At 39.0% G+C, this 27,057-nt stretch overlaps 1 protein-coding gene across 3 annotated transcripts in view; it reads left to right on the top strand.

Moving 5' to 3' along the window:
* PPM1A (protein phosphatase, Mg2+/Mn2+ dependent 1A) overlaps positions 1–26,556 on the top strand; it is a 34,863-nt gene extending 8,307 nt beyond the window's left edge. Inside the window, exons 2-6 of one of the 3 annotated variants that reach the window (XM_083438862.1) lie at positions 8,873–9,726; positions 10,745–10,862; positions 17,245–17,353; positions 19,312–19,369; positions 23,779–26,556. In XM_083438862.1, coding sequence (XP_083294988.1) covers positions 8,893–9,726; positions 10,745–10,862; positions 17,245–17,353; positions 19,312–19,369; positions 23,779–23,808 — 1,149 coding nt within the window. In that variant the 5' untranslated portion in view covers positions 8,873–8,892 and the 3' untranslated portion in view covers positions 23,809–26,556. Of the gene's footprint in view, positions 1–8,872; positions 9,727–10,744; positions 10,863–14,917; positions 15,394–17,244; positions 17,354–19,311; positions 19,370–23,706 lie in introns of those variants that run through there. The other 2 variants (XM_083438860.1, XM_083438861.1) reach the window with 2 other exon arrangements.
* The last annotated feature ends 501 nt before the right edge of the window (positions 26,557–27,057 follow it).

Here is a 27,057-nt window from a genome sequence, read left to right as displayed (position 1 = left end):
TATATATGTTGGATTCATTGACTAGGAAAAAGACTTTGATGCTATTGAAACCTGGGCATTACAGTGGCCATTACAAAATTACAGAATTGATATCAGTTGCAACCAGCTACTACAAGAAATAGCAGACAAGGCAGCAGCAACTTATCATCTCCATATAAATACCAATCCAGTACATTTGAAAAGAGGCATAAGACAAGGAGATAACTTATCACCTGAGCTAATTTACTCTTGCCTTGAAAGATGTGTTTTAAAAGCTTTATTGGCCAGAAAGGGGAATTAATGTTAACAGAGGATCTACGATATGTTGATGATACAGTCATAATAGCTAAAATAAATCCTGGAAGAACTAAACCAGAGGTTCGCAAACTTATTTGGCCTACCACCCCCTTTTCAGGAAAAAACAACAACTTTGCGCCCCGGTGTCCACTAAATTAACTAAACTAAATTAAGAATTAAAATGGTAGGACTGAAGATGAATTAAGCTAAGACAAGTTAGAGAAATAGAGCAGGTTGAAGATTATGCTTAGGACAAAAAGCAATCATAAAAGTCTGAAGTTAAAAGGCACATCTGCAGGACATGTGCTGAAAGATTTCTCAGGCTGATGGAACAGAGGAGTGCTACTGTGCAGACCATACAATTTTTAAAAAATCTAGGTGATGGCCACTCTTGCAGTGGGTGGACGATCTAAAATTGACAGCAGGCCTTATGATGCAGATAGCAAACAGCACAATGTTGAAGAGAACTTGAAGAAGTGTATATCCAAACTTGAAGAAGTGTATATCCAGAAGAGAAGGCCTTCTTCACTTGTTTATCCCTGGTATCTGTATCTACACATTTAAATTCTATTCCTTTGCTAGGCGCCTTAGTGGGAGTAGGTATGTTACTTCAAGTCCCTTCTATCTGTAAGCAAAGGGGGAAAGCGGCTGCAGTTAGGAAAGCATGCAGGACTCTGTAAGTGGTATGAGAACATGATAATGTCAGGGCAGGAAGCACTATTCTTCCATTCTAAGAGGCAGGGAACCACCAGACCTTTGGGAAGAATACGTTAAGTTCCCCCTATCCTAAGGTGAATGGCTTGGATTTACCATGCTTGAGGTAGGAAGAAAACATTGGAGGCCTTTCTTTTTAAAAATCTATAGAGCATCAGGACATGTTTCCCAACACAGACTGTCAGTCAGTCAGTCAGTCAGTCAGTCAATTAATTTCTACCATCCCCACTCCTGGAGGCTAGGGAGGCTACTTACCTACTCACTAAATTTCTGTGCCACCCTTCATCTGAGGATCACAGAGTGGTTTACAATTTAAAAGTTCATTTTTGCCTAGCGCCTAAATATACATAACGAAAATGTCAAGCAAGCCTCCCTGGGGAGAGGCTTCCACAGGCAGGGAGCCACCACAAAAAAGACCGGCTCTCATGTTGCCACCCTCATCACCTCGTGAAGGAGGGCCTCAGATGATGATCACAGTGTCCAGGTTGGTTCAAATTGGAAGAGGCAGTCTTTGAGGTATCGTGGTCCTCAGCCATTTAAGGCTTTAAAGGTCAAAACCTGGCGTGCTCTGGTCCATGGGGTCACGAAGAGTCGGACACGACTAAACGACTAAAACAACAACAAAGGTCAAAACCAGCAATCTGAATTGGGCCCAGAAACTAATTGTCACTAATTGGCAGCCAATGCAGTTGGGCCAGAATTGATGTTATATGTTCGACTTGACTTGCCCTGGTGAGCAGCTTGGCAACTGAATTTTGCACCACCTAGTTTCCAAACCATGATTAGAGGCAGCCCCACGTATAACACATTGCAGTAATCTATCCTAGAGGTTACCAGAGCATAGATGATAGAAGTTAGGCTTTCCCTGTCCAGATAGGGGTGCAGCTGGGCCACCAGTTGAAGCTGATGGAAGGCACTCCATGCCACCAAGGCCACCTAAGTCTCAAGCGATAGTAACGGATCCAGAAGTATCCCCAAGATGCATATCTGCTCCTTGAGAGGCTACAAACATGACTACCACATACCCAGAATATATAAGTTTGCTTCAGATAGTCAACTGACATTTGAGTTTTCAGAACTTACTAGCTAGTTCAGAATCTAATTTTTGCCACTTTATTGCCACTTATCTAGATGTTTATTATCTATTTACACTTTTGCACTTGAACAAAGTTGTTAAGACATCCTGTTGATCTTGTACTGTGATGACATTGACAATCTGTTCCTACGCTTTCCTGTCTTAGTATGCTTTTAGAGGGCTATATTTATGCTTTTGATGTTGGGTGCCTCCAGAAAGCATGCATGCAGTCATTGCTATACCCTTTATAACAGTTTGTCATCACTTCACTTTATAGCATGGTGTGCAACACTGAAAATATTTGGGTCTCTGTCATATACATTTCAATACCATTGGTGGTACTTGTTGGGTACTTTATCCATCATGAGAGTGCTAATAAATTAGCAAAACATAGTTACTTTTCTGTATTCAAGAGGCCTGCTCTCTGGAATAATTTCTGGAGATTTGTGTATGAGTCGAAATGCTGAGCGCTGACATCATTAGCACTACATTAAAAGAGCATGTGAACTGTTGTCATAAACAAACAGATGTTAACTTTGGAAACGTTATGTGGTTTGTCATGGGGGAAACATGGTTTCTGAAAACACACTCTGCTACTTTGAAAGCTTTTCCCACTGCTGTATATCCAGAAAGTATTTCTCATTCATGTCATGTACCCACTTGTTTGGCATTTACCCAGAAATAAGCAGTAAATTGTTTTGGAAGAGTACATATGCACTTTCTTGTGAAGAACTTGGTGTACACTTCTTAGCTGAAAGGCAACTGCTGGGAAAGTCAGTATTATTCTGATATGCGGAACAGGAGTTCTTTGATCTGAGAACATAGACCCAAAGCACTTAGTCCACCTTGCTACCACAACAGTAGAATGAGATGCGTTTTCATGATAGTACTAATGATAATTAGAGGTGATGCACTTTAATATATCATTTCTATTTGGTCAAGTTGAGCAGGAACTATAGGTGACTTGTGGATAGTATGATGCATTTCACTTACCCTAGCCTTGCAAATCACCTTGGCAAAAAAGTTACTAGTCTGCACATAAAAGATTAGCCCACCCTACACAGGTCAAACATGCCTTGCATATAATTAAAGTTCTTGTTTAAGACTAATTTCGTGAAAGCAGTTTTAACTTTACGGCCTACTTCTATAAAATACTAAAATAGTGAATATACAAATACAAACAATCTATATAAACACTCTGAAATCACCACATAATTTTGTTGCAACATGTATCAAGATAAGTTTATAAACTCTTTTGAGTCTTAGAAATATTGAATAACTCCATTGTTCACATCATCCCTTCTGAACCTTGCTTCTCTTTTCCGTTTCTTTGCTATCTTCCCCACAATAAATATTTTTAATGTAAGCCCCCTAAGGCAAGCAATCTGTCTGCAAGCCCCCATATACTCTGGTACTATTCCACATATACTCGAAATATTAAGAGTAATATGGTGGTTGCCTGTGGGCAGGCAGTAGGCAACAGTCATAGTTTAGCCGTGGGTGGTTCAACTCGTGGCCCAAGGTCCACATGCAGCCCTCAAGGCCTTTTTGGTGGCCCTCAACAACATTTGACCCTCAGCCCCTGTGCTGTTATCCCAAAGCCTTGTGGGTAAGTGAGGTTCTGGGCTTTGAGGAGGAGGCATGGAAGCTTTGACAGGGTCCTAGAGTCCTCCTACCTCTCCAAAGCCTAGTTAGCACTTTCCCAGCTTTTGGAAGGAGGTTGGAGGGCTCTAAGAACCTGCCAGAGCCTTGTACATCATTCCCAAAGAACGGCATTTCAGTTACCGTAGCTATACTTCGGAAGGCAGCGTGAGGGCTTGTGGGGGGGACGTCAGATTTTGGCCTCCCCGCAAAAAAACAAGTTGTGTGCAGCCTCCAGGTTCCATGCCGAAGAGCTTTTGCAATCACTTGGTATGAAAAGTTGGGCCACCCCGGTTTAGCTGGTGATAATATATAATGTTCAGGCTAACTTGCATGCAGAATAACTGACCCCAATATATAACAAAACATGATAGTAAGGGATCACTACTATACAATCTATTAGATACACAAAGTTCAAAAACCTATTATAAAATAGTAAAAAATATTGTTGAAGTTAAAAGCAATATTCTGTGGAGACAGTATGTATAGTGCCTGACAGTGGTTCCGCTCCTTGAGATCCCTACTGCTCTCTTTTCATCCTCAACCAGCAACAGAAAAGTAGCAAATACTGAGCACAGTGGGCCAATTTGGATTGGGACTCTGGCATGGGGATGTAGTGGGGCTTTAACTCTATGCACCTTGATGTGGCTTTGATCAGGATTGGTATTTGCAGTTTGCTTTGTCAAGAAGTGATCTATTGGAGTGAATGTTGGGACCATGTTGGATTACATTGTGCCATAGCAAGGGACAAAAGATTAAAGTCCCTCTTACACTCCCCCAGCAAGGGTTTCTATCTGGATCACCCCCTTGCTGGTTTGGGGGGGGGGGGAATCTATTGGAACGAATAGGAGCCTTAGTGCAAATTGTAGTGAGGGGCTTGTGTGTGAATTGAATAGATGGTATGTGTGAAAGGGACTCAATGAATGGGTGTGCTTGCATGTGAGCATGACTTGATGGAATGGGGTGTGTGGCTGCGGAGTGGCACTCCCTTTCATCACTGGTATGTGGCCCCTGACACATTTTATGCCTGAACGGATGCAGCCGTCCCAGGAGGAAATATTCCCTAGCCTTTGTGTGGAACAGGCCCTCTGCTCACACAAACGAATACTCCTCAATGTTCCACTTCATTTGCTGCTTCTTGGTTTGTGGGAAATCATAGTTTTCTGTTAAATCTGAACAGCAAGGTGTGGTTTGTTTGCCCTGCAGACCAGGTCAGATTCTTGTTGACACACTTCGTTTGCATGGCAAGTGTAAACCATATTTTGCTAATTCAAATATTTTTGGCCCAAAGACTGGAGAATAGCCACCCTGAGGAGTGCAGCAACTAACTCATCTCCTGTAAACTAGAAACATTTATTGAAGTGTTAGAGAAAATCCTACAAATAAATAAATCTCTAGATGACATCATTCTTTTCTGGAACACCATACCAGATCAGATGGAAGCCCCTCTTTCATAAAATATATGCGGTGAACTTGGTTGTAGTTGTGACTCCTGGAAACAAGTGCATTGTGCCATTGTGTTGACCATTTATGTGTTTGCCTCATGTTTCCACTTGAACCTCATGATCATGCGTAAGGATACATGTAAGTACAGCGTGTAACCCATAGGAGAAACTAGGACATGTAATTGATTTGGGGCAGGGGAGCAGAGCATATTCACCCAAGGATTGCAGGATGCCTGTTGCAAAATGAGGAGTGTGTGGGCTTGTGTATGCACAGACCTGACTTTCTCCCTGAGTCTTGTAGGTCTGTGAAGCACAAGGCCTTCATTCTTGAATAATCCCATGATGATATAAAAAGAGACTGCCATGTATGCATTCCAGACTTCATGTACAGTGGTACCTCGGGTTACATACGCTTCAGGTTACATGGTTACATACGCTTCAAGTTAAAGACTCCGCTAACCCAGAAAGAGTACCTCGGGTTAAGAACTTTGCTTCAGGATGAGAACAGAAATCGTGCAGTGGCAGCAGCAGGAGGCCCCCATTAGCTAAAGTGGTCTTCAGGTTAAGAACAGTTTGAGGTTAAGAACGGACCTCCGGAACAAATTAAGTACTTAACCCGAGGTACCACTGTATTATTTGACCTGCATCCCAGCCCTTATATTTGGAGGAATTGCATTCATATGATAACCACTTTAGCCTTTTGGGAAGGAAGTGAACGGCAATGCAATGACAGTTTCAACATATTTGTTTAGCTAAAAGACAGATAAATATATTAGCTAATAAGGGATTGAGGCATATTTTTATAAGATTTCCCTTTGTGCTTTGTGGTTTTATGAATGTTTATATGGTTTCTTTCAGTATTCATTGCTCTTCTCATATTTTGGTAATGCTTAAAACTTTTCTAAGGTGGGTGATAATTCAACTGAGACCGTTCACAGCTCATGTTCCTGGCTATTATGATACACAATATCTAGTTATGGAGCCATGTTTCAATCTCGGGTATGAGAAAGAGTTGATATGAGGGAATACTGAGTGAATGCTTTGCTTGGAAGTTGCAGTCTTGTCTCTGGACAGTGAAGTGCTAGGCTTGGTGGCTTGTGCATCTCCAAAATTCTGCAGTTTCTGGTGCTTTATCAGCCTTGTCTAGACTTGGTTCTTAGGGATTAAAATATGTTTGCTGACTCCTTAAAAAGGAGAGGGGTATAAAAGAAAGGGGTCTTGATAAGAACCTATCAAAAATCTTTTACCCAGCCAGATGGGTGGGGTATAATAATAATAATAATAATAATAATAATAATAATAATAATAATAAATTCTTCAACAGTCTGTGAGCAATTACATACTTTTTTGCTTCACAATTCAGAATAGATAAATTCCGGTCTTAAGAGTCATATGTATTTCCCTGGTATTATATATTCATTATTCAGAATAGTTACATCCTGCTTTGTAGCCATGAGAAGCTCTCCAAAGCTGCTTACAAAAGATTCTTCAAATAGAATCACTCTGAGATCTAATGCAGGAATAATAATAAAAAAGACACATGAAACAGCATATTCAGGCAGCATTTCCTGCTCTTGTTCTTTCCCCTGTCTAAACCTGTTGTCCCCAGAGATTTCTGCTTCATCTCTCTCTCTTCTATTTCCTGTTCTTCCATCTTTATGACAATAGTGTCCCTTAATGACCCTCACTGTGCTACAGCCAGGGTTTCCTGGTGCAATAAAGGCTTTACATACACAGCTGGTTAGCCACTGTGAGAATAGGATGCTGGACTAGACAGGCCTTTGCTCTGCTCCAGCAGGGCTCTTCTATGTTCTCATCCCCGAACCCAGGTCTGTGGCCAATTATTCTTCTGGTTCTTACCTCTGTCCAGCAAGCAGGGTTACTTCCCAATTGTGTAGACAACTGGCCTGAAATCTATATAGAATGGTTAAATCCGAAGATCATTCATATTCCACTGTGTGGGAGACCATGCCACGCCAGGCATGCAAAACATATGATCTTAAGGCCGAATGCAGCGTACTGTATATTGTGGCTTTGCAGATGTTTGGCGGCCTGGTTGATTGAATATTTGATGCATTGCTTTCAGGTTGTTTTTTTCTGAGGGGAGAGCTACAGATTTTGCCATCTTGTACGAAACTCTTACTTTTCTAAAAGGTGTGAACTTTACTCAGAATATTTTAGAGGCTTCAAAGCAATCCAGTACAGTTGTTAGTTGAAATTGTATGCACATCCCCATTTACAGATGACTGAAACATAGTTGGATACTTTTATTTCACTATAGCACTTTAGGATGTTGTATATAATGTGGAATTTGTATGATTGCTTAAAGACTTCTTTATGTGTTAAGAATAAGATACATTCTTTTTTAAATGTAAGATTTCTTTGGAAAACTTCTTCAATAACTATTCATCTTCAGTAACTATGGCATGAATACAGATTTTGTTTCTAAAATGGGTTCAGGTAGAATAAACAATGAGAATCTATGAAGAAAAACATCACTTAAAGATGTATGATATACTGGAAGAGTGTGCCATTACCATTTACCTGTTGTGATTAATACAAGCTGTGCTCTTTCAAACAAAACCCACAAAAACCTAAAAATTAATGATGCTAAGCAGATGCAAGTATGATTTTCAGTCTTCTGTCACAACTATGTCCAGAGCCCAGTTCAGTCAATTTTGTCCTCTTATTTTCCCATCGGAGCACATCAGTTGTTGATGTAGCAGTACAAATTAGGCAGGAATAACCAGCTGCACAAATAGAAGATGAGGGATACCTGGCTTACATGCGAAAAGGATCTAGGGGTTCTTAGTAAACCACAAGTTCAACATGAGTCAACATTGTGAAGCAGCAGCAATAAAAGCTAATGCTATTCTAGGTTGCATCAACAGAAAGTATAGTGTCCAGATCAAGGGAGGTAATAGTACCACTCTATTCTGCCTTGGTCCAGTTCCAGGTGCCACAGGTGCTACTCACTGAAAAATAAGAGAAAAATATTTATGTAGATTTCCCGGTATTTACAGATTACTTTTCACCATAGATGGGCAATAAATGGATTTATTCATTTATTTAGGGGTCTTATAGCATGCTTTTCATTAAAAATCTCGGAACAGGGCAAAATGTAATAGACTTGAAACCAGTGAATTGATTTTGGTCCAGTATAGTCACCATCACCACTATACACACACACACACACACACACACACAACCACAAACACACGCTCTTTGCTTTCCAGTTGGGGATGTTCCATTCCAGGTAGCTTCCATGACGGTTACTGGCCAAGTGCATGACAAGATGGATCTAGTTAAATCTGGGTTTGGTGTGTTGGTATACAAATGGGTGACTGAAAATATTATTGTACAGTGCAACCAAGAATCCACTGAGCTCTGTTTATTTCTTAAGAGTCTGAGCTGTGGTTTGATTTATTTACACTTACTGCAGATGTTTTGATAAAAGCCACATTAATAAAGTGCAAGCCATTCTCTTGCATAGTAACAATTTAAATATTTATAATAATACACAAACTATTCCCAAGAGTGAAGTTCAGAAAGCCACAAGCTGAACAGTTCAGCTCCCCGTTAATTAAACATATTCTGTCTGTTTTGTACAGTAAGCAGTGCAGTTCAGGTTTGTGTTTTCTTTAAGCAACATGTTCAGCATATGATTAAACTGCTAACTGTCTTAAAAATAGCTTAACAGCAGATCTTTTTGTCTCTGCAGATCTTAAAGGACAAGACATCATGGGAGCATTTTTAGATAAGCCAAAGATGGAGAAGCACAATGCCCAAGGGCAGGGCAATGGACTACGTTATGGGCTAAGTAGCATGCAAGGTTGGCGAGTTGAGATGGAGGATGCACATACAGCTGTAATTGGCTTACCAAATGGACTTGACGGGTGGTCTTTTTTTGCTGTGTATGATGGACATGCTGGATCCCAAGTTGCCAAATACTGCTGCGAGCATTTATTAGATCACATCACAAGCAATCATGATTTTAAAGGCCGTGGAGCTTCCCCGTCCGTGGAGAGTGTAAAGACAGGAATCAGAACAGGTTTTCTGCAAATTGATGAACAAATGAGGCTACTTTCTGAGAAGAAGCATGGTGCGGACAGAAGCGGGTCAACAGCTGTGGGAGTCCTCATTTCTCCTCAGCACACTTATTTTATCAACTGTGGAGATTCTAGAGGATTACTTTGTAGAAACAGAAAGGTTTATTTCTTTACGCAAGATCACAAACCAAATAATCCACTGGAGAAGGAACGTATACAGAATGCAGGTGGTTCAGTCATGATTCAGCGTGTGAATGGCTCCCTCGCTGTGTCTAGAGCACTTGGAGACTTTGATTACAAATGTGTCCATGGGAAAGGCCCGACAGAGCAGCTTGTCTCACCTGAGCCTGAAGTTTATGAAATTGAGAGATCAGAAGATGATGATCAGTTCATCATACTGGCCTGTGATGGCATCTGGGATGTTATGGGAAATGAAGAGCTGTGTGAATTTGTCAGATCAAGGCTTGAAGTCACTGATGACCTTGAAAGAGTTTGCAATGAGATAGTCGACACCTGCTTGTATAAGGTAGCCAGAAGTTTTATGTGGGATATATTGAAATGTGTATTATTAGTTGTAGTGTTGGCAAACGATGGATACGGCTGATGTTGAAAGTGGTACCTTGTCAATCACAATTTTAGCTGGCTTTTGACTCCCTGGGACCAATATTGAACACACATGCTTAAATCTAACTTGCTTTGCTACTAGCTTGCTGGATTTTGTATGTAGAGAAAAGACTGTAGTTCATTGGCAGTTAACATTTTGCAATTCAGAGGTCCAAGGTTCAATCCTCAGCATCTCCAGGTAGGGCTGGAAAAGACTCCTGTCTGAAAACCTGGAAAGCTGCTGGCAGTCAGTGTGAACAATACTAGGCTAGATGGACCAATCATCTGATTATATAAGGCAGCTTTCTACATTCTTTGGAGAAAAACATGTGCATTGGTAAATTTTTTTAAGCTAATGATCTCACATAGACAAATTGGACATCAGCTCTAACTTTACTTACTAATATTTCTCCACCACCACACTTTTCTTAAAATTAGTATCATGGAGGTTTGGTGGGAACAGGTCAAAAGATACACGCAACAGCTGTTGTATCTAGTTTAGGCCAAATAGGCCTTTTATTGAAAAACTGTTTCCTCTTCAATTTTGTAGCTTAGCTAAACTACCCATTCCTCTTTTGTTTCCTTAACCTTCACTTTCATAAAAAGTGTGCAAGAAGTTGGAGACTATGCCTTTAATATTATCTCTCAGACAGTGTGCTTTTTTGTTTTACTAGTATTGCAGTTGCAATCTGTATTTTGCCAAAAGGGGAGCCAGAATAACTCATGTAAGCTTTGAACAAAGTGACTTTGTTGAACAAGAGTTATAGAAGCAAATGGATACTTGCTTACATTCAGTGTTGGAGTGAGAAACTGGTGAAAATTATGATCACTAGCATTTTCTTGTATTAATGTAAAGAAAGTTGTCAGACTTGTGTGAATATTATGCTGGAAAATAGAACTTCATCAAACTCTTTTCTTTTTCTCCACCCCTCCCACTCCAGGGAAGCCGAGACAACATGAGTGTGATATTGATCTGTTTCCCAAATGCACCAAAGGTATTACCAGAGGCAGTGAAGAGAGAAGCAGAGCTGGACAAGTTCCTGGAAAGCAGAGTAGAAGGTGGCTCTTTTAAAAAAAAATAAGTAATTTTATTTCTAAACAAATGCCCAACAGCTAAGTCCTAAGCATCTATAAGCATTTTCTTAAATTCTTAAGTGCCATTCAGCATTACACCTCACAAAAAGGTACTTTTCTTGCCTTTTTGGATATGTGTAGTATGTCCTGTCAAAATAGGTGTCCTTGACAATTCTTCTTACACTGGAGAAAGATTTGAGTATAACATTTATTTGGCCAGCAATAATTCTAGACTGTAAGCAATTTTTGATCCTGGTTGCTGAGAAGACAGTTAGCCATCATAATACGATCAAATTTAAATTAATAGTTTATTAATATCTGTTATGCTTGTGTAATAGTAAATTTGGAATCAGTACTGTCATAGATAATTTAATCTGGTATTTTGCGTTTCATATAATTTTGTGCCATATGGTTCAAAACTGGTTCTGGTTTAAAGCATGAATTTGAAAGGTGTTTCACACTGTATTATAGTGCCTTTGAACATGTGCAGTGCAATCCTGTGCATGTTTCCTTAGATGTTCCAGTATGTTCAACAGGACTTAGTAAGTATGTATTGAAACTGTAAGTTGTAATATATGTTTATTTCCAAAATAAAGAAACCTTTTTATTGTGAATGTTGAGTTAAGTAAAAATTAGATTTAAAAAAACTGAATTTGCTGAGTGCCTGTGGCAAAAAAGTGACCAATAAATTTGATTATGGTGGTGGTGGTAATAATAATAATAATAATAATAATAATAATAATAATAATAATAATAATATAGTGTAATGGACCTAAACATAAGGTGATTACACCTTAAAGGCTCTGAAGTCATAAGTCCCATGCACTAACATGAAATATTTTTACGCCTGCTATATTAATGAATGATTTTTTTAAAATCTCTTGCACTTTATTTTTTTATTCTGTAGACGCTTAATATAAATGTTGTTTATTTAATATTTTGTCATCTTGAATTGATTCAATGGCTTGTTTACTGAGAGTTGGTGCCATGTAGTACCTAAGAAACTGAGCTACATATTAGGAAGTCTCTGATTCAATCTCATTTTGGCCATGAACTTACTACTCTTGACCCCCTTTCCTTTACATTTTAACTAGAGGGATCATAATATTGAATGATATTTTGGGGTGGTTGTAAGAAATACAGCAAGATTATGAATGTGAAGCACTTTGAACTCTTGAAAGTTTTATTCAAATCCTCAGTAGTGGTAGTGATATAATTCTTATTATGCTCCTTCTCTTTACACTGGGAGAATTGCAGTTAGTGGCCACTGATATTCATGTTTTGGAGTCACTTTCCATGAATGTTACAAATTGTGGCGTATGTAGTATTCAGAAGGTAACTTGGGGCAAGGAATGTTACGTTTGTAATGACCTAGTAAGATGTTCATCAATATTTAATAGATTAAATGAGAAGAGGCATTAGAAAATAATACTTGTGTTTTCTTGTTTGTCCACACTTTTTCATCCTTGGGAACCAAAGTAAAGTCTGGCAAAACTGCACCAGAATTTTGCAAAAAAAGGCTTGTTCTACTGCAGCTCTTTGCCCCTCCTGAAAAGTTGCTTAGGAAGGTTTGGGCATCCAAGCAGTATTTGATAGATAGGAGGAGCTACAGCAAGAAAGGAAAATCATCTGTCCTCATCTATAAGTGTGGAAGCACTTTGTATGCATAAGCTTATTTTGATATCATCCCATATGACTGAAACCATTTCACTGATGAGTATGTGTGTAACAAAATCCATGTTCATAAATGAAACTTGACCTTACAGCTCTTTCTTTGTGTAAGTGGAATTAGCTAGACTTTAATTTGTGAATAGATGCCATAGCTGCGATCCAAAGGGCAGTGTGAATATACCTCAGCATTTTGAAGATTTTCTGTTTAGTCCCCTTTGGAGCTCTTGAATTGCTCTTTGAATTTTCCTGAGTTCAAAAAGCAGTTTGGGGATTTGCCACAAGATCAGTCTTAAAAGGGAGCTGCCAGTTAATACAGTGTTGTCATGTACGCTTTCTTGCATTATTTCCCTATCCTACTTTTAAAAACTGAGGTGTGTCAAAGATCAGTTTAGGCATTCTTGGGACCAGTTCTGAACGGGAAACTGTCAAAGTTTCAAGCATGCCTGTTTCTATTCAGTGTGGTGTGAGTGGAAGGCAACATGTGCCATTGTTCTCTGGTAATGGGCTTCCGGTGTCAGTGTTGAATAAACTAACTTTGAGTCCCCTGCCAACTCTATAGTTGCATCTTTCTCTTTACCTCTTTCCCCCTGCAGCCCCTTGTACCCCCTTCCCCCAGAAAGCCTCTTTCATAGACTGTATTTGGAGCTGCAGTAAAAGGAATCAGCTTTCAGGCAATTCCCCCTTTCCTCAAATACTGCTGCCCTGGACACGACACAGCCTGCAAAATTTGATAGGTCCTCCAGCCCTCAAGTGAGGCTCTTGAGCTACTGAGGCGGCAGGGAATGATCCGTGGCCCAAGTTGCCTTCCTCTCATACAGTTTTGGATTACAACCCAGTGTCTTCTGGTTATGTGCAACATCCAACAAAGTAGTTCCATATATGTAAGATTTTCCGTTTGCACAAAAGAACTTCCCCCTACTCCGCCCTCTGTACTGACTCCTAAACTGTTTTGGAGGGTTGGGGTGAACATTCTGTGAAGGGGACACGGGGGCTAGTTCTATTGCACAGTTCTTGCGCTAACGGAACTACTTGGTTGAATAAATTCACAGGAAAGTAGAACTGACTATGTAACTGTTGAATAATTCAAAATGTGCTCAATAATCTGTTTCTGCAATCTTCCTAAAATGCCCTAAATTAGTGTTTTTGAAATTTGAATTATAATTTTAAAATGGACCTGTATAATGAAGTTCTGAAAGCAGGCCCATGCAAAGGGGGTGGGACCCTGGGTGAGAGCTAAGCTGGCCAGGGGCCCCCACCAGGGACTGACAGCTTTTTTGTTTGAGTTTATAACTTTATTCTAACAAGACTTCAGAAAAGCTCTGCACAGGCCTGTCTGTAAGGAATTTTGCATTGTACAGATCAAATTGAAATTTAAAAAATGGTAGCTGAAAACAGTGTTACCATTATATGGCTACTGAAATGGTGTAAATCAAGTGAGAAGATTGGACACATTTTAATTTACAGCCCAACCAGGCTTAACAGCTTGTACTTTTGACCCAATGTACTAGGAAAAATACTTAATTTCACCATTCAATTTTGTTTCTTTTTGCGAAGGAGCTATGTTGGTGACTAGTTTAGAAAAAAAAAGTATGGCAGTTATGAATTCTGCTGTCTGTTCTAATCTATTTTATATCAATGTCAAACAATTTCAGCTGTAATTGTGTAGGAAATAATACTAATCCCACCTGCAACTTGCAATATAAACTACATATTTGAAAAGTCCCCCCCCCCCCCAAAAAAAAATACTTAAAGGATTACAGACACTTGAGTTGGATCTGGAGTTGCAGAGTTCAGTTCCATACACTGTATGCTCCTGCAGGCAGAAAAAGATAGAGGTGATCTCCAGCCCCACCTCCACCCCCGATTGGATTTCTGGTATGCCACAAAAAAAACTACAGTAGAGTGTGTGGGGCCGCATGGGGGGGGGGAAGGGTGATTGATGGACATTTCTTCCCACTGTCTGCCCATTGGAGTGTCCAGTTTGTTGAGTAGGAAACTCCATTGGACCCAACTCAGTTCTGCAAATGAAAGGGAGCTTTTCATTTCATGGGACAGCAGGTCTGGATCCAACCCTGTGGGACTAGCCCAGCTCTTCAAAACAAAACCCTCAACTTTTCATTATTAAGATCCTTAAGCTGCTCCATCAGTGCAAGCTATTGTTAATTTTTGTGGAGCTTGCACAGATGCAACACTTTAAGGACTGGGCGGGGAAACTGTTTTGAAATACGTTTTGTAATAGGTGTATGTCGACTATTATAACTGTTTAAATGTCTGTGTTTCAATGAATTAATTGAGTGTGATCACCTCGGTGTAGACTATATATCTTCAGTAAAACACATGTTTCAGTATAGATATTTTCTCTCATTTAGAAGACGGAAGTAAGTAGATCTTTGGGTGCAAGAACATGTTCCCACAAGTATAGAAATACAGTGTTTCTCAGACTTCTAAAACCACAGCCTCCTTTTAGATAAGAGCAGTTGAAGTCAACACTATTCATCTGTCTTTCATTAATCTTCTTGTGCTGCAGTTTGAGAAAGTGTTTTAAGTTAATGAGAAGCTACAATATGCATGGACACAAAAAGATACTGCAAGATGAAGGCCAACGGATTGGTTCCATTTGTGCCATAAATAATTTGTGGATTGTACATATATTTCTATTGAGTATAAATGTATTTTAGTGGAGATGTATTTTAAATGTACTGTAGCTTTAGGTTATTGAACTGTGTAGTTCAGATAAATTTTAATCCCTTTATTTTTGTACAAAACATAACATAGCGTTAGAATGATGTAGACTATACTAGATGTTCACAATTCACAATAAAAGAACTTGGCAAAATAAATCTGATATCTTTGCTCTTTATTCAGTTTCAGTATTAGAAGCCTTTGTCAGAAATAGTTGATGGTAAAATACAGATTCTGGCCTTAGTACTTTTCACCTTCAAAATGTTTAGCCAAAACAAAAAGTAAAGTATTTGCTTTGAAATACTGTCCAGGATCCATAGAACTGTGCAGCTATCAATGTGATATCAAGGGAACTTGTCCCCCCCTCCCCAAGAAGTCTGCTTTTGTGATGGACGTGTGGGCCTTGGAGAAGAGAATAGATGGTTTCAGTGGGTTGGTGACAAGCCCCTTGCTTTTGCCTAAGCAGCTCTTCAGATCCTGGCCACTATTCACTAATCTTTCTTTAAAAGGAAAAAAAAGAGAGAAGCATTTATAGGGAATTAAATTTGATATCTATGTACTTTGACAGCTGTCAAGACTTTCCCCCGACTATTTGCTATCGGCTACTATATATTAAGCCTACAAATTGAGCTAAAACTTGCAGGGACTGAAAGGTTACTGAAAATCTGTTTTTGTGCTCCTATTCCACTAGCTGTCTTCTTGTGTCATATTGTCTGCATGTGGCCTGCTGTTATAGACTGGAAAAGTTAAATTTGGTAGCACAACATTCCTTATTTTATTTTGGGTGCTACATTGATATTACATCCAGTTTTCAGAAAACTGCACTTCTCATCAAGCTCATTTTACAGGTGTTTTCATGAAATCTCAAGTGTGCTGGCCAGTATACCAAACTGCTACTTTAATTAAAGCTATTGTATGCCTAATAAAGCATCCATTATAATCATGGGTGTTTATTGGATTGCAAAATGAAATCTTTGCAAGTGAAAGTTTCCAAGCTTGATCCCTCTAATGTCATCAGTTAAATGCTATCAGGAAGCAAAGTAGAAAAAACCTGAGCTTGAGACCTTGAAGAGCCACTTTCAGTGAAGAATGTTGCTGGGTTAGATATACCAGTGGTGTGACATGGCAAACAAAGGCAAATATTCATATCCTAATATTGTCAGTTTTAATAGTTATATTTTATAAATCAACAAACAACCTAAGTTGGTGGTCTAAAACGCTTTTGAAAATCTGACCTATGATTTGTTACATTAATGAGATTTTTAAATCTTGGTTCTCTGAATAATGCAGATTATCTGTTAATTGATTTGAAGATGGATTGAGAAGTTTGAAGTGTTCAAATATTCTGTGTTCAAATACTGCTTGAAAGTAAATGATGCTGCAGCTGAAATCAGATTCTTTATTATTTCAACAATTCATACAATGGGGTTTAAGTATTGCGCAAATTAGTTTGAGCATTGTTTCCCTACAGAGACTATGCAGTTCATCTTTTGTTGTTTCACAACTGTATTTTTATTTAAGATAGTATGTTTCCTATCATGTCACTCGTGTTTTCATATTTCAGTTTATAAAACTCTTAAATTGGTCTGTTGGAGTGTTATCATTTTCATTTACTAAAAATGGTTGTTACATTTTTCTGTGAAATCAATTTATAACTAATTTGTTTTCTTCTCAGGCAGTATAAGCACTTAAGATCTCAGTGCTCTTTTAGAGCAAGCTCCCTTACAATGTACTACAAGAGTATCATTGATATTTTTAGATAATGATCTAATGAGATTAATATATTGTATGCTTCCAAAAGTTTTATTGTAGGAAATACACGGCAAAGATGCCAAGGTAGAACTGTGTTTTCTCCAGCCTGCTTATTTTGTTATGGTACCAGAGACACTGTAAATACAATACTCACTATGACAAAGATTTTGAAATCTTAGTCTGTCTTAGATAAAGTAAAATGTTGAAATCTTTTCGATTGCATTTGGACTGAATTTACAAAGAAAGTACTTCTGATTCCCAGAGATCATAAAGAAGCAGGGCGAAGGAGTGCCAGACTTAGTCCACGTCATGCGTACTTTACAAACAGAGAGCATCCCAAACCTTCCACCAGGGGGTGAATTGGCAAGCAAGTGAGTTTACACCTGCGTAAATCTGCTGTTGATTTAAAATAAATAAGGCCACTCTTAAAAAGGGAGGGGCACCAAAATATTTTTAAAGGGGCATTACGACTATTAGCCCTAACCTTTTCTTTCAAATTTGGAATTATGTTAAATATGGAAATGAAGGCATGCGGGATACCCTGTGGCAGACTGGGAGGTGGATTCTAAAATTAAAAGTAAACCTGTGTCATACCACAGCTGAAGAAAGGTCAGGCTATTTTTAAGAGTGGCCTCATCCTTTAACTGAAGTTCTTGAATATTTACCGCTTTTAAATCTTTCTAAGTGTATGATTCTAATGGTTTAGGTATTTATATTTATATGTTTTGACTGGTTTAAACACATTAGTTTTTATTTGATATGTATAATGCTGGTTTTTATGGTATTTCATTTTCACCAAGTTCATCGTTGCCTTCCTTGAATGATAACGCATCAAAACTTCTGATACCATGCAGGCTGCACCAGTTGCCAGTCTGCTTCCGGGGTAAATTCAAACACTGGTTTATGACTAAATGGTTTGGGACCAGAGTATCTTTAAGAATTGCTTCTTCTCACATGAAGCCATTGCATCCATAAGACCATTTGATGAGACTGTGTCCTTTGTCCATCTACTGTCAGATGGACAGTGGATGGTCCACATTTGTGTGTGGACACAAATGGTGGGGGTCTTTTTTGTACTTTTACAGAGGCCGTGGAAGGCCTGCCTAAGGAAGTTTGCCTTTCAATAAGCAGCTATCTCTCCCAGTGGTTCTCAACTTGTGGGTCCCCAGATATTGTTGGACTACAACTCCCATCATCCCTGAGCTGGCTAGGGGTGATGGGAGTTGTAGTTCAGCAACATCTGGGGACCCACAGGTTGAGAAAGGCTGCGGCTTAGACACTTCTCAAAATGGGGTTTAAATGCTATTGTCTGCTCCATTTTGAACTGTTACAATTTTAGGGTTTTTTTGTCATTTGGTAGCTTTGAATCTAACCTGTTAAGATTTTGAAGAAAATCAAGGAGTCTTTAATTCTTCGTTTTCTTGAATTTATCTTTAGGTAGAAAACTGGATTAAAATGTAATTAAATAAAAAGGTCTAGTATTACAACATAAGCAAGGCTGTAATGTCAAATCGTTCTTCATTCTGACAATTTTAGATGTTAGGCTCTTGGGCACGGAGATACAGGATATTTTGACTACAATTGAACCAGAGATGAATTGAGAGTGTTAAATCTTGCATCTCTGTTCATCTTAGTTTGGCAGTAAAGTTCCAAACCATCTGTGGGAATTTTCTGTCTGGATGAGCCTTTACTGAAGCCCCAGTTTTTCCTGTACTGAAGGGTATTACTGGGAATTTCATCCACATCTTTACTGGGATTCAAACCCTGGTTCAAGACATGCCCAGTTGCTTGAGCATGGAATTTTCAGGTGCCATAATTGTATTGGGGCTGCTGGGAATTCAAGCCCTACTGGGTGCAGATAACTAGTTGTGCTATGCTTTGGTCCTTGGCCCTCTCATTCTGCTGACTTTCTCTGGTACTTGATTAATTCTTTTAAAATAAATGTTGCTTTCCTTATTTGGGATTTTGGTAAGTAGTTCCAGTAGTTTGGTTCAATTTGCTGTAGTGTTTGTTTTGTTTCGCTGTGCTTGTTCTACCTAGTTTGGTCTGCTACAACTGGCTACTACTAAAATGCTTGAGCTGCTGCTTTTATCTATTTCTGTATAATGATGTGTTTTCTGTTATTAGTGTTGACGGTCTTATGGAATTCTGGTAAACTACCTTGAATGTCAGTTTGCAGAAAGATGGCACACATTTTTTATATATATAAATAAGGGTTTCCTTTCCTTTTTAAAAGGTATTTCTATTTTGAGAATCTGTTTTCAGATGACAGTTGTTCTTTGGAAAATGCTGATCTTTAAAACCTTTTTTTCCCCCTTGCTTGCTTTAGACGGAGTGTGATTGAAGCAGTTTATAACAGACTGAATCCTTATAGAAATGATGATGCTGTGAGTATTCGTGCTGTCCAACCTCTCATCCCGTCAGCCTGTCCTTACTGACCATTTTCACAAGTTTAGTTGAAAGATTGCTTTTTCTGTGCTTAAAATGTATTATGTTCATTAAAGCAAAAAAAGAAATCCAGATTTGTGAGACCTGTTTATCACTGACATAGGGAGCCCCAGTGCAAAGCTGCCTTCCATTTGAATTGTAGCTGTAAAAATGCTTGCAGAAAGAAACATTTTGTTGCATGTGAATGGCAATGTATTTTGGTTGTCAGAAGTATTTTGCCTGTTGTGTCAAGTTGGGCTACTCGGTTTGTTCTTGCTGTAGCTTCAGCATTGGTGGACAAGCCATTAGCTTACCCCCATCTCATAATTGAATTATTCCGTGTGCAGTGCTATGTGACTAATACACTGAAAATCTTGGCATTTTTGTTTCACCACTTAATTTTCACTACTCTTCCGCTTCATTTTCACACGCACCCCATCTTCTGTCTCAAACATGTGCTTTGCGATTTCCTTGGCACATAACATGCCTCACATGCACACTACCCTTTCCACTTGTAGAAAGGTTCTTGGGGAGTTGAAAGGAAAACATTTTTAGCTCTGCATTCATGCAGATGGGTGGCATCTACACAATCGTTAACCTTTCACTGTTGACTTTTTGTGCCTGTTCTGCCTGGTAGTGGGGACAGGTTGAGAAGTCTCTAATACTCAGAACTACTTTTTTTTTTACTCATTTTTTGTGGCCACGCATGGTCTCATCAAAGTCCTCATTGATTTTACATCAAAGTAGCACATTTCTAACGCAGTGCATAACTTTTGTACATAATTCTACAGAAGGGTTTTCTTTGTATCACGGCAGTGGTGATGTTCAGCTAAGTTGTACAAGGAATAGAACCACTGAAATGGATGGGTTCAGTTCCTTAAATCCACTGATTTCAGTGAGACTGCTTTGAGTATGACTAAGGTAGCTTATCACCCTGTATCTGGTGCACTTTGCAGAGGCTAGAAAAAGCAGGAAAGGGAGAATAAAGGGCAGAGCAATAGAAACAAGCTCATGGTGTGAGGCTGGCAGCCAGGAGAGAAACTAAATCCAAGATGATGATGATAATAATAATAATAAATTTTATTTATACCCCACCCGCCCAAGACTGGGCTCAGGGCGGCTAACAGGTATAAAAACAATTGATTAAGGTACAACTTAAAAACAGAATTAAAACACAACTTAAAATGCAGCCTCATTTCAGTGGAAGCCCTGATCAAAAACTGGGGGGAGAAAACATCAAATCTTCACCAAGGCCAACTATCTAGACTGGTCCTACATGGGCCAGAAAAAAGCCAGGGAAGTCCCCAAATAGGGGTTCCATTGCAGAAGGAAAAGGAAAGAGGGGGAGGGGATCAGGCTGATTCCAAGCCAAAGGCCAGGTGGAATAACTCTGTCTTACAGGCCCTGCGGAAAGAAATCAGATCCTGCAGGGCGCTGATCTCATGAGACAGAGCGTTCCACCAGGCCGGGGCCAGTGTTGAAAAGGCCCTGGCCCTGGCCTTGGCCCTGGTTGAGGCTAATCTGACTTCCTTAGGGCCCGGGACCTCTAGAGTGTTGCTATTTATGGATCTTAAGATCTTCCGCAGGGCATACCAGGAGAGGCAGTCCCGTAGGTACGAGGGTCCTAGATTAAGTACTTGAATTCAGACTGCACGGGTGAGCGCAACCTCACTGCATTTTGCACCAGGCTAAATGTAACTGGGTAGACAAAATGGAGTCAGTGGAGGAAATTAGGTTGCTTGGGCTGGTCATGCGTTGTGCTTTTGAGTGACTTGCCTCTTTGGCGAACTCGTCTTAAAACCACTGGAAGATTCTTGGTGGAGGGTCTGTTACTGGAGGGCTTTTTATGCATAGTATAAGCCTTTCTAATTTGCCATCTTCCAGCACAAGGCTTTTAAATATTTTAAAAGGTGAAATTGATATATTCCTGTCATTTCTGGTATGGAGGATGCCAACCAAACTGAAATGACTTGACTGCTGTGCAAGATAATCTCCAGTTTCCCAGTTGGCTTCTCTTGAACATCAGTATACAGTGGTACCTCGCAAGACGAATGCCTCGGAAGACGAAAAACTCGCAAGACGAAAGAGTTTTTCGTTTTCTGAGTTGCTTCGCAAGACGGATTTCCCTATGGGCTTGCTTCGCATGACGAAACGTCTTGCACCTTTTTTTTTAAACCGCCAATGCATTCCTATGGGAAACCGTCAATACACAGTGGTGCTTCGCAAGACGAAAAAATTCACAAGACGAAAAAAGCCCGCAGAACGAATTAATTTCGTCTTGCGAGGCACCACTGAACTGTATACAGAAGCATCAAAAGTGAGCAACCTCAAGATTCAGAAGCGTAAAGAAAATCCTGTTAATAATTGGAATGATACCATAACCTTTTTCTAGGTCAGCAACATGCAAAATGATTGCTTACAATTATTCAGCCAGGACGTCTTGACAAATGTAGATGCATGCAAAACACTAATAATGCCGTATTTTACCAACACAAAAATGCCACCTGATTTAAGAGCCTAAGTCTTGTTCTTTAGAAAGTGGCATGTTCAAAGTCATGTTCTTTAGTTCTTTAGAAAGCCATGTTCTTTAGTTCTTTAGAAAGTGGCAGCTGGGTGCCCCAGGCTATTCTTATAGCCACCCTTCCTTAGTTGCTGACTGCATTGGGGTGCAGTATGCAGGAGTGGTGAATCTTTGGTCCTCCAGATGTTGCTGAACTGCAACTCCTACCAGCCCTAGCAAGAATGGCCAGGGTTAATGAAAGTTGTAATTCAGTGACCTTTGGAGGCCAAAAGGTTCCCCATATCTGGTTTAGTGGGACATGATTTAGGAACATACACTCTCCTCTCCCTGTCCCATGTGGCTGGGAAGATGACCACAGAAGCCTTCACTAAGCCAGCTAATGTTTTCTATGTCACTTGGAGACAAATATGTGGTTCATACCAACGAGATCTGTCTAAACGAGCCTGTTTTAGAAACACTGGTTTGAACTTTGCTTGTCTGAAATCCACCATAGCTAGTGCCAAACACAATTTGTTGCTAGAAGACTTAATAATCCCAAATTGGTCCAAATGGAAAGCAAAATCTCTTAACTTTCCCCCAGCTGTGTGAGAGAAGGCAAGGGGTAGGGAAATGTGCTGGAAGAGACCATTTTTGAAGTTGGTGGTTACAGTGATAGTGTTTTCATGTCACACCACCTCCTTGAGCGGACAGGCAAGAAGGCTTTGGCCTTTAACTTGGCCACGTGATTTGTAGCAAACTGGCTTGAACATCCAGCCAACTTCAAACCACAAGTTATGAAGCTGGTTTGTTAAATTAGCTGAAGTTTGTTATTAACTGTGGTTTCAACAAAATGACAAGCCGAAATTAGGGTGCAGGGAAGCTAAACACAGTTGAAGTCCTGCACAGCTGAAGATTTCAGGGTAGGGGAGATTAAAGCCAGAGTTCCTGCTTTCACAAAATCCAAGATGTTTAGTTGCCTTTGGGTTCAGTAAACATCTCAAACCCTGCAATTTAATTTGCATAGTTATACATAAAACATACTAAAAGTTACATGAAAATAAGCATTTCTTGCCTCTGTTTTTTTAATTTGCATTTCCCCTAGCTACTTTCAACATTTCTAGAAAACTTAAATCTCTTAATGCTTTGCTTTCAAATGCCAGAGGAGTAGAAAAATCCATCTTTATCTGGAGAAACAAAGGGTGCAGTAGTACTGCATGTCAGTACTGTGGTTATGAAGTGCTGAGTTACATCAGATACTGAACACCTGAAGCTGCTGCTTACTTTAGTACCCAGGTGATGTCTTGCATCTGGTGAGTCAAGCCATTCTTCATCTCCACAGAACTGGCATGTGGCACAGAAATGCCTTGTTCAGCATTTAAACATGACTAAGGAAAAGAGGTGAATGACAGTTGGACAATATCTGTTTTAGATTAATAGCATCTAAAAAGATACTTCTAATTATGTGAGTAGAGTCCCAAGATTTTAAATTCAAAGGATGTTCTGTTCTTTTCACTGAAACCTGCTTTCTAGCTTGCCTTATGGGGTAGGAAAACTGTAGGAGAACATGTGTGAAAAGCTTTTAGTTTAAAGCAGAAGCCGAAAATTTAACTCTTGACACCTGAAAATAGTCTGCTTTTATGTTAAACAATTTACAAGGGAGGGCTGACCTAAATAGCTTTTGTGTACTAGGTATCTTACCTTGTTAAATGCTCATAAATTACTGTTCCCAGAGTAAAGCTCTTCAGAACGTAAAGAACACCTGAATCCTAAAATTATTGCCGTATCTACCCTTTTCAGTCTGGATTATCCAGAAACTGCTGTAATTTTGGGCGCTCCAGACTTTAAAGGGTTCCTTCTCTTTTCTTTAAGGACTCTGCATCAACCGATGATATGTGGTAAAACTGCCATCTAAGCTGTGGAGTTTACATCCATCCCGATGGAAATTGCACCCTGCCCACAGTGACCCTTCCTAACATCCATCTTCCACCTTACTTGAAGGGGAAAAGGTGTGTTGGCGAAAGTGACGACACCTGGAAGCAGCAGTCCCAACACCTAGCCCAGGAACCGATGATCTTTTTTTCCCCTTTTCGTTTTCTATTGCAAAACAGACTTCTGTAAAAGTGATATTGAAACCAATATGTTGTAAATTGGACTCTAAGCAATTTTATGTTGTATGATTTTTGTTTTGTAAAGTGCAATTGTGGTTGTACAAAATGCTTATTTAATGATGAACTGCTTTACATCGATTAAGGTTAGATTAAATGCTTGGTTTGTTGCTTTGAACAACAGTAATCTAGCCCTTTTCCATTCGCATTTGTGGCTCTGGATTGCTGGGAGCAGCAACCTCGCCAGCTAAGCGCTCAGGAGGAACGTAGAAATTGTGTAAAGGCTATTTTATATAAAGGCAGATCATTGCGATTCTAGTATGGAAAATAACTGGTAAAACAGTTCATTCTCCATCGAACTTTTAGTTGTTCGATTTAAAAAATAAAATAATTCCTGCGGGATCTAAAAATCCTATTGAAATAGATGGGAAGTTGAGTGAACAAATGGGACAGGTTTGCCAACCTTGCAACATGGCAGTGAAATATTGATCATGGGGGTTAAAATGCCTTGATTATTTGCACCTTTAAAAAAACCTTTACCTTCAGTTAATTTTCAGTTGTGTAAGAGGCTATGTCTTTATTTAGTAAAAGCCTGCAGCATTCTTATCATCCTGATTGGCTGGGTTGGCTGCTGTTCCAAGTAAAATACTTTGAATTCCATTATATCAATAAAGATTGATTTAACAAACAACAAAATTTAACAATATATGTGTAACTGCTTTCTCCCTTGTCTTTTGAAATGCTTGTAAATGAGATGTCATGTGGATAAATATTTTTTATTAACTAATTGCCCATTTATGAAATGGGAAAAACTCTTGACTGTTGCCCAAGGCACAGGTGGATATTTCCCCCCAGTTAGCAGGCGTAATATGGTTTCAGAAATGAATTCCCCCCCCCCATGAGTTTCTTTCAAGATTTTTGCTTTGAGAGAATCATGTGAAATTATACTTGCCTCTTGTTAATGAAAACTCATTTGTCAGAGTCTGACAATCTTACTTTTTATGGTATGTTTTATATGGCCCCATTGACTTAGAACAAAAACTAGTGTTTTAACAGTATGTGAGATTTGAAATACAGCATGTTCAGAATATTTAACTGTTGAGATTAAATTTTAATTCTTAAAAAAATCATAAAAGTAATAAAACTAATTTGACTTTTCTCCTATTGAACATTCAAAGATAACTTTTCAAATCAGTCGTGTTTGCAGAACTACTGTTTCGTGCACCTTGTATTTTGTCCCTTTTTATGTTGAGAATATTGTATGATCAATATGTAGCTTTCTTTAATCTTTCAGTCAACAGATTCCCCCTCCAAAGGAAAATCAACAAAATATATAAATAGGTTGTAGCAATGTAGCTAGAAATTTTTTTAAAAAGGTGTAAAATATACCTTTTTATAGGAAGCAATGTACAATGCGTTTTTCTATATCTGTCTTTCCCCCCCTAACTTGGAAATATACATTTGTGTGTATATATAGCCTTAAAACTGTTGCAGAGTTAGGGAGTGTTGAACAGTGTTGAACAGTGAAAAAGTAACTTAATAATGTCTCAACTAAGGATAGCATTATACCAGCAAAACACTTTTATTTTATTCCTCTTGTTTGTGTGAGGTGCTTAACCTTGACATCATTGTAATCAGTTTGTACCCTGTTAAAGCATGAAGAAAAACCTTAAGCACTATTTGTATTTATAAATTTATAGCGATTTTGGGTTAAAGAACCAATCCTTCCCCCGACATACAAATAAATGGTTAAAATGTACAGCTTTGTTGAGTTCAGACTATAAAGATGTCAAAACGTATAGGATCACGAGAACCTATTTCAGAGACCTGTATTTAAAATACTACAAGGTCAGCTACTAAAGAATGTTAAAGTGGTTCCAGAATTGGTAAGATAACTGCTCCTTTTTCTGTGCAAACTGAAGTGCAGTTCTTTAATCCCCCCCCCCCCCCCGAACTTCAGGCTATGCTGTGGAAACTTAAAAGTTTAAAATATTTTATAAATCACAAGTGGAAAGCCATATGTTAAAACAATAATATAAATGTCATAATGACATAGCGTATGTTTAAAACATACCACAGGCGCACCCTTTAAACAAATAAAAACACAATTCTTCTGCTGTTTCTACTATTGCTAAGAAAGGGGTTGAAGGGGGGGGGAGGCAGGGTAAAAAAAAAAAAGAGGCACAGCAGTTGTAGAGCCCCCCTCCCTTACATTTGGCACTTTGAAGGGGTCAAAGCACTGTGTTAGTTATGCCTGCTAAATACACTGCTATTCTATGTATACCAAAATGAGATTAAATCCATATAATCAATGCACCACATATTCTAGCAAAGGCGCTTGCTCACTCTTGTTCATTCGTCTGCAAAAAAAAAGGCACTTTTCGTTTTTGCAACTTTTAAAAAATGCTAAAAAAAATAATTTAGAACACCTCAGGGGCAATGCAGCAAAGTTTTGAAGAATTGTGTGCTATTTATTTCCCTAACTTGGAGGGCAGGAGTGGATGCCTCTGCTGACGAAATAAAGTAATATGATGGTCCCAAATTTACCTGTAAGGTGTTAATATTTTGTTCCTTTGCTTTTTGCTTCACATCCATACCGCTCTGTATATTTTTCTTAACTTTCGACAGCATTAAATTTCTGACCATTGCAGTTTAGATCTACCAGTGAGTTCTGAACATTAATAATACCAAGTTACACTTAGAGTAGTCCACATTGTTGAATTCAGTATGTTATAGAGTTGGTTCCACATCTTGTGGTTTACAGAACATGGGTTCTGACCTATATCAAAGTCCTATTATATTGTAGCTTTTTACACAATTCCACCTATTCATTAAACAAAATTGGGCTGGAAGCACAAGTTTTCATTCATTTCTACAGGTATCATTTCGCCCCTGTGGTTAATGTTTGTTCAGACGTGCACCTAAGCAGTTAAAAAAAAAAAAAAGTATACAATGAGTTTCAGCTACTGAAATAGTTCAGTGCTTGAAATTCGTAGTTTCATCATGCGAGGAGGCCCCATGCCATCAGACACTCAAACTTAGA

This window comes from Podarcis tiliguerta (assembly GCF_965153285.1).
Source record: "Podarcis tiliguerta genome assembly, chromosome: 1".
In the NCBI taxonomy this organism is placed as follows: Eukaryota; Metazoa; Chordata; class Lepidosauria; order Squamata; family Lacertidae; genus Podarcis; species Podarcis tiliguerta.
This window is presented reverse-complemented; position numbering and strand designations above follow the sequence as displayed.